This window comes from Herpailurus yagouaroundi, unplaced genomic scaffold, assembly GCF_014898765.1.
Source record: "Herpailurus yagouaroundi ecotype Mexico unplaced genomic scaffold, PumYag 184, whole genome shotgun sequence".
Taxonomy (NCBI): Eukaryota; Metazoa; Chordata; class Mammalia; order Carnivora; family Felidae; genus Herpailurus; species Herpailurus yagouaroundi.
This window is the reverse complement of record NW_024412415.1, coordinates 40,822,157-40,836,468: the sequence shown is the minus strand read 5'-3', so window position 1 is coordinate 40,836,468 and position 14,312 is coordinate 40,822,157. Positions and strand designations below refer to the sequence as shown.

General features: G+C 35.8%; 1 protein-coding gene across 1 annotated transcript in view; it reads right to left on the bottom strand.

Moving 5' to 3' along the window:
- SCAPER (S-phase cyclin A associated protein in the ER) overlaps nucleotides 1–14,312 on the bottom strand; it is a 512,156-nt gene that overhangs the window by 254,584 nt on the left and 243,260 nt on the right. Inside the window, exon 21 of the mRNA XM_040492187.1 lies at nucleotides 9,802–9,928. Within this exon, the coding sequence (XP_040348121.1) occupies nucleotides 9,802–9,928 (127 nt within the window). The remainder of the gene's footprint in view (nucleotides 1–9,801; nucleotides 9,929–14,312) is intronic.

The window sequence follows — 14,312 nt, the reverse complement described above, 5'->3', positions numbered from 1 at the left end:
TTAGAGTGGGAGAGAGCCAAAGCATAAGAGACTGTTGAGAACTGAGAACAAACTAAGGGTTGATGGGGGGTGGGAGGGAGGAGAGGGTGGGTGATGGGTATTGAGGAGGGCACCTTTTGGGATGAGCACTGGGTGTTGTATGGAAACCAATTTGACAATAAATTTCATATATAAATAAAAAAAAAATTAAAAAATAAAGAGTTAATTTAAAATTCCCCTAAAAAAAAAATAAGAAGGGCAAAGGTACATATTTTATTATCTAATCGATTTCTCACAGTATTATATATAATGTATTATTAAATAATAATATTATAAATAAAAGGTAGAACAGACAAAAAAAAAAAAAGAAAAAAAAAAAGAAATATTTTCTGTATCTTCTTTGTAGTTTTACCATCTATTAATATATTCCAAAACAATATAGGTGCTTTTGTCTATTCTTAGACTTTATATAACTGGAACTGTAATAGTATATGCATGTATGTATGTGTATGTATATACATATACATATGTGTAAATATAAACATGTATCTTGTGTGTGTAAATCTGAATATATATTTATATATACTTATATTTATTTGACTTGTTTTGCCCACTAAACATTGTGAGATACATCCATGTTGTTACCTATAGCTGTAGTTCGTTTTTATTATTGAATAATATTCCATTATACAAACATACCATAATTTATACAGTCAGCCACTGATGGATACTTGGGCTTTTCCCATATTTGGTAATTATAAAAATGCCACTGAAAATTTTTATACATGTCTCCTGGTGCATATATGTATTGCTTTCTGTAGGGCATAGACATAGAAGTAAAATATGACGTGTACCCCTGCAGCTTTAGTTGATAATAGCAAATTGCTTTCTAAAGTGGTAGTACTAACTTCTATTATCACAGGGTATGACCATTCCAATGCTCTAGATCTTTGTCAATAGTTGGTATTTTCAATCTTTAGCTTTTGCCATTCTGAAAGGTGAATCACAGTATTACATTGAGTTTTCCATTTGGAATTTTCTGATTATTAAAGATGTTGATTATCTTTGTATTTACTTATTGGCTATTAAGAGTTCTTCTTTTGGAATGCCTGTCATCTCGTCCATTTTCCTACTGGCTGGTTCATCTTTTTTTTCTTGTTGACTTGTAAGAATTCCTTATATAGGGGCGCCTGGGTGGCGCAGTCGGTTAAGCGTCCGACTTCAGCCAGGTCACGATCTCGCGGTCCGTGAGTTCGAGCCCCGCGTCAGGCTCTGGGCTGATGGCTCAGAGCCTGGAGCCTGTTTCCGATTCTGTGTCTCCCTCTCTCTCTGCCCCTCCCCCGTTCATGCTCTGTCTCTCTCTGTCCCAAAAATAAATAAAAACGTGGAAAAAAAAATTAAAAAAAAAAAAAAAGAATTCCTTATATACTCTGGATACCACTTCTTCGTGAGCTATACACAAAGATCTTCTTACATTATATTGTCTTTTCACAGTTTTTCTGGTGTCTTTTGATGAATAAAACTTTTAAAATTATTTTTTTAATTTAAAGTCAAGTTAACATACACTGTAGTATTGGTTTCAGGAGTAGAACCCAGTGCTCATCCAAACAAGTGCCCTCTGTAATGCCCATCACCCATTTAGCCCATCCCCCCACCCACCTTCTCTCCAGTAACCATTTTATTCTCTGTATTTAAGAGTCTCTTATGGTTTGTCTCCTTCTTTATCCGATATGTCATCTGCAAAAGCCTTTTCCCATGTCGTCAGTTGCCTTTTAGCTTTGTTGATTGTTCCATTGCTGTGCAGAAGCATTTTACCTTGATGAGATCCCAACAATTCTTGTTTACTTTTGTTTCCCTTGCTTACAGAGACATGTCCAGTAAAAAGTTCCTGCGGCCATAGTCAAACAGGTTGATGCCTGTTTTCTTCTCTAAAGATTTTGATGGTTTCCTATCTCATATTTAGGTCCTTCATCCATTTTGAATTTATTTTTGTGTATGGTGTAAGCACCATTTACTGAAAAGACGGTCTTTCGAGTCTATTTCTGGGATCTCTATTCTATCCCATTGATCTGTGTGTCTGTTTTTGGGCCGGTACCACACAGTCTTGGTGAATACAGCTTTATAATATAGCTTGAAGTACAGAATTGTGAGGCCTGCAGCTCTGGTTTTCTTTTTCAAGATTACTTTGGCTATTCGGGGTCTTTTCTGGTTCCATACAAATTTTAGAATTTGTTTGTTCTAGCTCTGTGAAGAATGTTGGTATTCATTTGTTAGGGATTGCACCCAAAATGTGTAGACTCCTTTGGTAACAATGTTTGTTCTTCCAATCCATGAGCATGGAATATTTCTCCATTTCTTTGTGTCTTCTTCAATTTCTTTCATAAGCTTTCTATAGTTTTCAGTGTACAGATCTTTTATCTCTTTGGTTAGGTATATTCCTGGTATCTTATGGTTTTTGGTGCAATTGTAAATGGGGTTGATTCCTTGATGTCCCTTTCAGATGCTTCATTATTGGTGTATAGAAATGCAACCAATTTGTATACATTGATTTCATATCCTGCAACTTTGCTGAATTCATGTATCAGTTCTAGCAGTTTTCTGGTAGAGTCTTTTGAGTTTTCCATGTAGAGTATCATGTTGTCTGCGAAAAGTGAAAGTCTGACTTCTTCCTTGCCAATTTGGATGTCTTTTATTTCTTTTTGCTGTCTGATTGCTGAGGCTAGGACTTCCAGTACTATATTGAACAACAGTGGTGAGAGTGGACATCCCTGTCGTGTTCCTGGTCTTAGGGGGAAAGCTCTCAGTTTTCTGAGATGATATTAGCTGTGGGCCTTTCATATATGGCCTTTACGATGTTGAGGTATGTATGTTCCTTCTATCCCTACTTTGTTGAGGGTTTTTATCAAGAAAGGATGCTGTATTTTGTCAAATGCTTCTTCTGCCTCTATTGAAAGGATCATAACTTACTGTAAAGCAGTAGTTAAGATAGTGTGTTGTTGGACTGAAGATGGTGAAAAAGAAGAATGAATGTTTTAATAATTGGATTTTCTGTTTTTTTATATAAAGCTGACCTCACCTGACATCATAATCAAAAAGTTAATTTCAGATGGACCTAAATGTAAAAAGTGAAAACAGACTTTTAGGAGATAATAAAGAAGAATATCTTCTTGACTTTGGGTCAACATTCTGAATTATGGCATCATTCACAAAATGGACCATACATTCCTCTAATGCATTGTAGTGTCTCCTTTTTCTTTATGTACATAAACAAGTGCCTCACATCATGCATCAAGCATGCTACTTATGAATATAACCATTCTTCTTTTTTGCCATCTTTGTTCCAACAATACACTATCTTAAATAGTGGAGCTTTACAGTAAGTTTTGATATATGGTAGAGCAAATCCTCCCATATTATTCTTTTTCAACAGAGTCTTGGCTGTTCTTTGAAATCCTACATTTTAATTTTAGAATCTGCGTTTCAATTTCCAGAAAATACAGTTTCAGTTTTATAATATAAAAAATTTTAATTGCAGATGCACTGAATTTACAAATTAATTTGTGATGAAAACATATATTGCTGTAGTAAGATTTCCAATCCATGAACATGATCAATTTACTAATACTTAATATTTGGATGATAATATAAACAGAGTTGATATTTATATACTGTTCCTGTATCTTAGTAGACTTATTAAACTTATTCATTAGTTTATGATATTAGCTATAGTTTCTTTAGATATAAGCTATGAGATTAAGAAAATTGCTTTCTATTCCTCATTTACTGTCATGAATTGATGCTGAATTTAACAAATGCTTCTGCTGGATCTTTTGAGATGATCAAAGGATCTTTTTTTTTAATCTTTTCTTCTATTAATATGACAAACTCTGATTGATTTTCCAATGGTAAACTAAACTTGAATATACTGAACAAATCCAATTTTGTTGTGATATACCATTCTTTTCATACATTGCAAGATTTTGTTTGCTAAAATTCTGTTTAGGAATTTTGAATCTAAGCTCATGAATAAGATTGGCTTGTAATTTGATTTTCTCCAGGTTCACGATGATGTCTCTAGGTGTGGGTTTCTTCTTACTTGTATTCTTTGGGATGTATTTGGTTTCTTGAATTTCTGGGTTGATTTTTAAGTTTTAGGAAGTTCTAAATAATAATCACTTCAGGTACTGTTTCTGCCCTATTCTCTCCTTTCCTCCTGGATTATTATACATAAATTAAATGCTTCAGTATATTCAATATGCCTCTTATAATCTTTTCTGTATTTTTCATATATTTTTCCATGTTTTAGTCCAGATTCTTATGACTTAGAATATACTAATTTTTTCTTCAGTGGATTTATTCTGCTGTTATGTGATGCATAATTTTCTTAATTTTGATTACTAAAATGTTCAGTAATCGGGGCACCTGGCTGGCTCAGTCAGTTGAGCATCCGACTCTTGATCTCAGCTCAGGTCATGATCTCACGATTTGTGAGAATGAGCTCTGAGTCAGACTCTGTGCTAATAGCACAGAGCCTGCTTGGGATTCTCTCTCTCCTTTTCTTCTCTGCCCCTCTCCCACTGACATGCATGCTCTCTCTCAAAATAAATAAACATTAAAATGTTCAGTTCTTAAATTTCTATTTTCTTTAAAATGTGGTATATGTTTTAAAAAATAATACTTATATTGTTGAACACAGGACGTATAGCCCCTGTTGGTCTGTTTCCACTGATTTTTTTTTTTATATATGAAATTTATTGTCAAATTGGTTTCCATACAACACCCAGTGCTCATCCCAAAAGGTGCCCTCCTCAATACCCATCACCCACCCTCTCCTCCCTCCCACCCCCCATCAACCCTCAGTTTGCTCTCAGTTCTCAACAGTCTCTTATGCTTTGGCTCTCTCCCACTCTAACCTCTTTTTTTTTTTTTTCCTTCCCCTCCCCCATGGGTTCCTGTTAAGTTTCTCAGGATCCACATAAGAGTGAAACCATATGGTATCTGTCTTTCTCTGTATGGCTTATTTCACTTAGCATCACACTCTCCAGTTCCATCCACGTTGCTACAAAAGGCCATATTTCATTTTTTCTCATTGCCACGTAGTATTCCATAGTGTATATAAACCACAATGTCTTTATCCATTCATCAGTTGATGGACATTTAGGCTCTTTCCATAATTTGGCTATTGTTGAGAGTGCTGCTATGAACATTGGGGTACAAGTGCCCCTATGCATCAGTACTCCTGTGTCCCTTGGATAAATTCCTAGCAGTGCTGTTGCTGGGTCATAGGGTAGGTCTATTTTTAATTTTCTGAGGAACCTCCACACTGCTTTCCAGAGCGGCTGCACCAATTTGCATTCCCACCAACAGTGCAAGAGGGTTCCCGTTTCTCCACATCCTCTCCAGCATCTATAGTCTCCTGATTTGTTCATTTTGGCCACTCTGACTGGGAAAAGATATTTGCAAATGACATATTGGACAAAGGGCTAGTATCCAAAATCTATAAAGAGCTCACCAAACTCCACACCCGAAAAGCAAATAACCCAGTGAAGAAATGGGCAGAAAACATGAATAGACACTTCTCTAAAGAAGACATCTGGATGGCCAACAGGCACATGAAAAGATGTTCAGCGTCGCTCCTTATCAGGGAAATACAAATCAAAACCACACTCAGGTATCACCCCACTGATTTTTATCCATGTTGTTTTGCCCCTTTATGTGCTTAATTACCTTTTTCTGTCAGACACTGTATTTGAATTTATTTAATGAAATAATTTGAGACTTAGGTTGATATTATCTTCCTCCAGAGTACATTTTCCATTTACTTCTGTGAGGCACCTGGAGGTCTTAGCAATCCAAGGTCGCTACTTTTTTTCAGCTACCCAGATGATTTGAAGTTGAGCTGTGGTCTGTGCAATGATTGGCATACTTCCAATCTACCCTCTCACCTAGTGCAGCCCTTTAAGATTTCAACCCAAAATATGGGGGTTTTGCCACAGTCTCTACCACTGATAGTCCTAGACTCCAACATTTTTAGCCCATCCATTTTTAGCCCTGGGTTAAAATGGATGCTTCTCATCCACTTCTTTTGGATCACTAATTGTACCCAGCCCCCAAATGCCTTGTTCCTAGATCTTGGCCTAGTAATTCTTCACTACTTTGTTAGCAATTCAGTTCCAGTTTACGTTTTGCCTAGCTTTATTAATTGGCATCAGTAGGAGAACTGTTCTGAATTACCTACTCTGTCCATAACTGAAGATATTTTCAAGCCTTTTATTTCCTTAAAAGATAAAAAAACAAAAAAAATAGTTTTATAATCTGTAACTGGTATTTACAAAGTCTTTCAATTCCAGTTTCAGCTAGTTATTACTCATAATGATTCATTTAGTTTTGTGTCCCTTTTTTGGACTGTGGCTACTTGTTCTTATAAAGTCATTTGAGAGAAATTATCTGAAGCCTAGGATAAAGGTGTCTTTTTCAAATGAGGATTTGCATCTATTTCCTTCTGCCAAGTTCCTAGGGACATCACTGATCAATCTGGAACTACTTTAAACTCACTTCACTATTTGAAATAATACAGATGATGTGAATTTGAGCTACAAGTCGACACCAGGGTTGGATTATAGTAATAACTTCTGCATTATACCAAGGCACTTCTTTTGCAGTCTCAGAGGATGGGGTGAGAGGGTTTATGATTATATCATGGAATAGGTTATGGTAGTCTATCTTTGTTAAGAGAAAATCTAGTAGATTTCACACCTTAGGCAGCCCTAAGGATTTTACTTTTGTCTCCACTTCATGAGGCCTGCAAATCATAATTCACATTTGCCAGCCTGGCAACTCCCCTTGGGGCATTTAGTTATAACTGAATACAACTTCCCAAATTCTTGGTTTTTCTTTGGCCTGGTAATTTTTCAATTCCTTCTTAGCAATTTGATTCTTTTAAGAAAGTTACTTTTGATTTTTTCCTGTATTTTTAAATGTTTTTGTTAGTAGAATAGGTACAAGTACCCTAGACCACCAACTTTTTTTTACAGAACTAGGTAGAATTTGTTAAGAACTGTAACATATGCAACACAGCTTACAAACTCTTTCTTTTTAAACAGAAACAGAGAACCCAAAAAGTTGGAAGGGACCTGAGACAAAGAGTAAGTACTACAATACTCATGTTTCCTCAGTTTTCTGATCTCTCTCATTACAGGAATGTTTTTGTACATCACAAGTTTAACCTCTTAGTTCTTACGTAGTTCTCAGAACTTCAGAAAAAGTATCTAAGCAAAACTGTATCAAAGCACTAACAGAAAGCATCAGTGTGTTGAGATCTCAATTAGGAGGGTGAAGAGCTCAAGATTCATCTCCCACCATTCCTCAGTGAGTGCTTGCTCAAGTTCCACCAGTCTCACCCTTGTCACTTCTAGGCTGTCTTCAAATCCTTCACTGGGTACCTGGCTTTGGCTCTAATGATTTTGTTACTCCAGGCAGTTTTCCAAACAAAAAGGAATGGTTATTTACAATTTCTAGACTGAAATCATAAATATCAGCTGAATTATACTGAAATGTCAGTATAACTCTATGAAGAGAATTTCACATAAAGTGAGTCTGTCCTGGCTAAGTAAAAAGGATTTGTTATAAAAATAGCAAAAGGATCTTATTGTAGGTAAGTTTAGACTCTCAGGTGGTCCTGCAGTGTATACTCTAAGGACAGCTTTACAGCAAGGTTTCTGACACAGACCATTTAGACTGGGAGCCAGACTACATTTTTCTCCCCCAAATTATAAGGAATCAGTAGTATTCCAGTAAATTGCTCCTTTGTGAACAGAATAACTTTACTTAGATTTTCATACTGAATACCTTTCTTACATAGATCATTTTACTTTTTCCTCAAAAATTCTGTGATTACTTCAATCTAAAACAATATTCATGAGATAAGGTGCACATGGTTGTGTCTTCAAGTAAACTGTAGTCCGAAGTATAATTACCCTTTATAAAAATAAAAGTAATTAGTATGTGCTAATTTAAAAAACAGACATTTTTCTAAAGCATATCAAGCCTCCAAACACTCCATCTAGCACACGTCTGACGATTAGCAGTCTCTGAACTCTCCGACACTCTGAAAGGGATGTGTTATACTGAAGAACTGACTCTTTGTGGCTCTGCTGCTCTAGTTCCTACAGAGGACTGTACTGTCTGATGCCAAAATGCAGCTGAACACTATCTTGTAAAGGTAGTCATTCATATGCTTAAAAACCCAGTAATTCCACCCCTGAGGCATATGTCCTAGACAAGAGCAATGATTCTCAAAATATGACCCTTGGACCAGCAGCATCAGTGTTACCTATGAAACACAAATTCTTGTGACCCACTGAGTCAAAAACCCAAGGTGGGGTGTGTTTTAACAAGTCCTAGGTGATTCTGATGTAGACTAAAGTCTAAGGCTCCCCACTTTGGATAAATTCTTGCTCATTTGCTCTGATACATGAATGTCTGAGCAGCACTGTTTCTAATCTCTTTTTCTTTCTCTCTCACACACACCCCATACACATTCAACCCTGAATGAATTCAATCCTGAAAAACAATGTCCATGTCAGGAAAAGAGATTTTAAAAACTGTGTAATAATTAACACAGTGAAGTACTCACTATACAGCAGAGAAAATGAATGAAAAACAGGTACATTGTAAACCTAAATAAAACTTAGAATCATAATTTTGATTGAAAAACTGACAGAAGTCTACAGTATATTTTATAAAGTTCAAATACAAGCAAAACAGTAATATATTACTTAGGAAAACATTCATTTGATAAAGAAATAAAGCTCTTAAAAACCAAAGAAATATTCTTCTTTTTAAACAAAAAAAGACAGAAAAGATACTGCCTTAATACTGTACAGTATTTCCTTCAGGGGAAGCAGAAACAGGAATGGGATATGGAAGGATCGCATTGGGAACCACAGAGGTACTGGGAACAGTCTAGTTTTTAAGTTTCATAGTAAGTTCATAGGTGTTCATTATATTTGGGTTATTTTTGTCACTACATTCTTTTTGTAGATCTCAAATGTTATAAATATTAAACCCAGAAAACAAAAAACAAAAAAATTTAGATAATAAACAAAGATAGCTATTACATCAAATAGAAAAATTAGAAACCACCAAAGTGATATAAATTGTGTAAACTATGGTATGTTCATTTAGTTACAATGAATTTTTAAAGACACAGGAAAATATTCATGATACAGGTAGTCAGATAAAATAATGTAAGAAATGTCCAGTAAAAAGATTAAAAGAAAATACAATAAAATATCAACAGTGGGCATTATAGGGAGTTTATTTCTTCTTGATATATTTAAAGTTTTCTATAGTGAATAATAAAGATCATTTAAAGATCATTAAGAATGTTTTAACTGTCACAAAAACATTTATGACTCTAAGTCATTAAAGAAAACTGCCAAATCTTCTTTTGGAAACAGTAAGGAAATTGGTGCTTATGGAAATCTGGTTGTGATTTATGAGCTTTATAATTTAAAGTTTTACATTGTCTGGCATAAAATTGTATATCTTTATTACTGTGATTCCTTTTAAATTTATTTTATTTTGTTTGTGTGTGGAAAAATATGACTTGTTTTTGCTGTTGAGGATTTCAATTAAAATGACTAAAAACTATACCAAATTAATCAGAAACAAAAGGAAAAAACAATCCATCAGTGGTCACCAGCTTTTGGAAACCCAGAAGAAATGCATAAGTGAGCGTCAGCCTTATAATCCTATGCCCTGTCATAGTGAGAAAGAATCATGAAGATTAAGGCCAAAGGCCAGAGATTAGTTACATACCTTTTTTTCCAATATTCTAGCGATCTCGCCTAGGGTCCGATCTAAAGCAGAAACCTTATTGTTTGCCCATGAGCCACTGTCTTGTACTTGTAGTTGTTTTAGAAGATCTTTGGCTAATCGCTGAAGTCTTCAATACAAAATGAAAGGGAAGAATGACATTAATGAATTAGACTATGATATTTCATTTTCCTAAACCTTTTGAAACAAAAGCTACTTTCATTATTGAAGTAGAAAGTGCTTCACAGAACACCTTTGGGGAGGAACAAACAAAACCATTCCTAGTCCTCATGGTACAAAACAGAACTAGAGGACAGTACTGTCCATCTAGATTAGCTAGGACATTGCTACTATCAATTTCTGTGTGACACTTAAACTAGAACAGAACTGCAGATGGGGAGAAGGTGAGGCAATGATGGCAGAGAAAATGAGTATAAGAAACTCAGCAGGTTTTCATACTTTGATTTATATCTTCAAGGTAGGCTTGGATATTATTTTGTAAGCACTGTAGACTCTCAAAATGTCAAACTCCCACGTTCCAATTTACAAGTAATTTGGAGATTGCCTGCCACTGCTGATGTCATTTACTTAGACGACAGAGCAACATTTGCTTTTCACCAAAAAATAAACACGTTACCTAGACTGTAGGATTCCTGCAAGTGAACTATGTGTAGTATTTCTTTGTGGCCCTTACTTCTTCTGTCTCATGTACCTCACTCTGAGCAATCCTCTTCTCCTTTCCACTTACTCGCTTAAGTAGCCCACTGACAGATATTCACCAGAAACCCTTCCAGATCTCTCCACTTCTCCCCTATACATCATCCCCCTGTTGTCTCACTTCCATTTTTATCTGTGATAGATTCTGTAGGCCAAGATTATAGTCACTTTCTGCTAAACATGCTACATTCCCTTTCTGTTGTTCTATTTGTTACTCCTACCAGTCAAATGGCAGCAGTGGTGATAATCACTAATATTTAACTCTTACTGTGGGCTGGCACCACTCTCAGTGTCGTGATGTATTAATTTATTTAGCTGGATAATTACCATCTAGCAAGCCTTTTCCATCTCTGATCTTTCTATGACTATAGATTCAGGATCTTACTAAATCTGTCTAATCTGCTCACTCTCCATAAAGGCTTGCTTCATACATTATCCATTCTCTTCAAAACTCCATCCTTTCCTTTCTCCCTCTTGTTTTCAAAAGAAGATCTTACATTTCGGAGTGAAAATGGAACTACTAGAACAAGAAAATCTTTACTTTCTGCCACAAAACCTACAAGCCTACCTAGATTTCACCCATACTCTCCTTTGCCTCTCCTATTACAATCAAAGAAGACCGATTCTGCCCATGTAGGGCTAATCCTGCCACACAGACTCTGTGTACATGAAGTCTTTCTGGATCAAAATTAACTCACTTCGTCTTCCTTCAGTGTCTTTGCAAATGCTCTTCATTCATTCCTTCTGAAATGCTTCCTTCACCTCCACATTATCTAGAAAATTTCTATGTATCCTCAGGTTTTCAGTTCAAACATTACTTTCTCTGATTTGACTATTCCTTCAAAGCACTCATCACAAGCCTTTCCCATTCAGAACTTTATGCAATGATGAGAATGTCCCATATCTGGACTGTACAATATGGTGGCTGCTAGCCAAATGTGGCTCTTGTGCACCAGAAGTATAGTTAGTGAGACTGAGGAACTGAATTTTAAGTTGCATTTAATCTTAATAATTTAAATAGTCACATATAGCTAGGAGCTATTATACTGAACAGTACAGAAGCATAGTATTAACTTCATGAAAGACGGCTCGTGTCTACCTATTCATTGCCTTATTAACAGCACCGAATGTGCTATCTCTACATAAGTGCACTCAACAGGTATTTAATGATGAATGGGCTAGGAAGAAATTTCTTCTTTAGTCTTAATAATATCCATATATTACAACATAATGTACATGATCTTATATAATCCTATGAAAACAATGTCCATTAGTCTTATTCCCATTTGAAAAAAATGAAGAAACCAAGGCTCAGGCAAATTCAGTGACTTTCCCAAGGTTTCACAACTGGTAAAAGGTATTAGTGGGGTTAGGCCTGTGATCTCAAATCTGCTTTTGTCTCCAAACCATATTAGTCAGTTCAAATAAGGAAATTTTCTTCACAAATAAATAATACCACAGAATACAATTTCACCTAAATAATATTTGTGTAAAAATGTTAAATTTCTCAAAGAATACAACAGCAAATGCAGCTCAAAAAGGCACTGGTGAACTACAGTTTAAACCTAAGCTATCCAACATGAATTCAGCAAAGTTGTAGGAAACAAAACCAATGTACAGAAATCAGTTGCATTTTTATACACCAATAATGAAGCAACAGAAAGACAAATAAAGAAACTAATCCCATTCACAATTGTACCAAGAACCATAAAATACCTAGGGATAAACCTAATCAAAGGTGTAAAAGATCTGTATGCTGAAAACTATAGAAAGCTTATAAAGGAAATTGAAGAAGACACAAAGAAATGGAAAAACATTCTGTGCTCATGGACTGGAAGAATAAATATTGTTAAAATGTCAATACTACCCAAAGCTATCTACACATTCAATGCAATCCCGATCAAAATTGCACCAGCATTCTTCTCGAAACTAGAACAAGCAATCCTAAAATTCATATGGAACTACAAAAGACCCCGAATAGCAAAAGTAATATTGAAGAAGATGACCAAAGCGGAAGGCATCACAATCCCAGACTTTAGCCTCTACTACAAAGCTGTAATCAAGACAGTATGGTACTGGCACAAAAACAGACACATAGACCAATGTAATAGAATAGAGCCTCTAGAATTGGACCCACAAATGTATGGCCAACTAGTCTTTGACAAAGCAGGAAAGAACATCCAATGGAAAAAAACAGTCTCTTTAACAAATGGTGCTGGGAGAACTGGACAGCAACATGCAGAAGGTTGAAACTAGACCACTTTCTTACACCATTCACAAAAATGAACTCAAAATGGATGAAGGACCTGAATGTGAGACAGGAAACCATCAAACCCTAGAGGAGAAAGCAGGAAAACCTCTCTGACCTCAGCCGCAGCAATTTCTTGACACATCTCCAAAGGCAAGGAAATTGAAAGCAAAAATGAACTATTGGTACCTCATCAAAATGAAAATCTTCTGCACTGCAAAGGAAACAACCAACAAAACTAAAAGGCAACCTATGGAATGGGAAAAGATACTTGCAAATGACATATCAGATAAAGGGCTAGTATCCAAAATCTATAAAGAACCCACCAAACTCCACACCCAAAAACCAATCCAGTGAAGAAATGGGCAGAAGACATGAATAGACACTTCTCTAAAGAAGACATTCAGATGGCCAACAGGCACATGAAAAGATGCTCAATGTCACCCCTCATCAGGGAAATACAAATCAAAACCACACTGAGATACCACCTCATACAGGTCAGAGTGGTTAAAATGAACCAATCAGGAGACTATAGATGTTGGCGAGGATGTGGAGAAACAGGATTTCTCTTGCACTATTGGTGGGAATGCAAACTGGTACAGCCGCTCGGGAAAAGTGTAGAGCTTCCTCAAAAAATTAAAAATAGATCTACCCTATGACCCAGCAATAGCACCGCTAGGAATTTACCCAAGAGATACAGGAATGCTGATTCATAAGGGCACTTGCACCCCAATGTTTATAGCAGCACTTTCAACAATAGCCAAAGTATGGAAAAAGCCTAAATGTCCATCAACTGAAAAATGGATAAAGAAGATGTGGTTTATATATACGATGGAATACTACTTGGCAATGAGAAAGAATGAAATATGGCCATTTGTAGCAACATGGATGGAACTGGAGAGTATTATGCTAAGTGAAGTAAGTCAGGTAGAGAAAGACAGATACCATATGTTTTCACTCTTATGTGGATCCTGAGAAACTTAACAGAAGACCGGGGCGGGGGTGGGGGGAGTTACAGAGAGGGAAGGAGGCAAATCATAAGAGATTCTTAAATACAGAGAACAAACTGAGGGTTTTAGGGTGTGGGGGAAAGGGAAAGTGGGTGATGGGTATTGAGGAGGGCACCTGTTGGGATGAGCACTGGGTGTTGTATGGAAACCAATTTGACAATAAATTTATATATATATATACATTGCCAAAAAATAAATAAAAATAAATAAAAATAAATAAATCTAAGCTATCCATACGAAGTTTACTTTGATAAGTCAAAAGAATGAATATAAACTCTAATATCAGACATACCTTTGCTTGAATTCTGGCTCCAGTACATACCACATATATAAACTCTGGGACAATTACTTAACTACTCTGAATCTCAATTTCTTCACCTTAAAAGTGGAGATTTTATATGTGTAATATATATATATTTATCTTATATATATCTCCTTTTCTTTCCTTTCAGAGCTTTTGAAGATCAGAGACAAATAATGTAATGTACTTAACACCATTCAGGAGTAAAGGAGACATTCAATAAATGATCAACTATTAT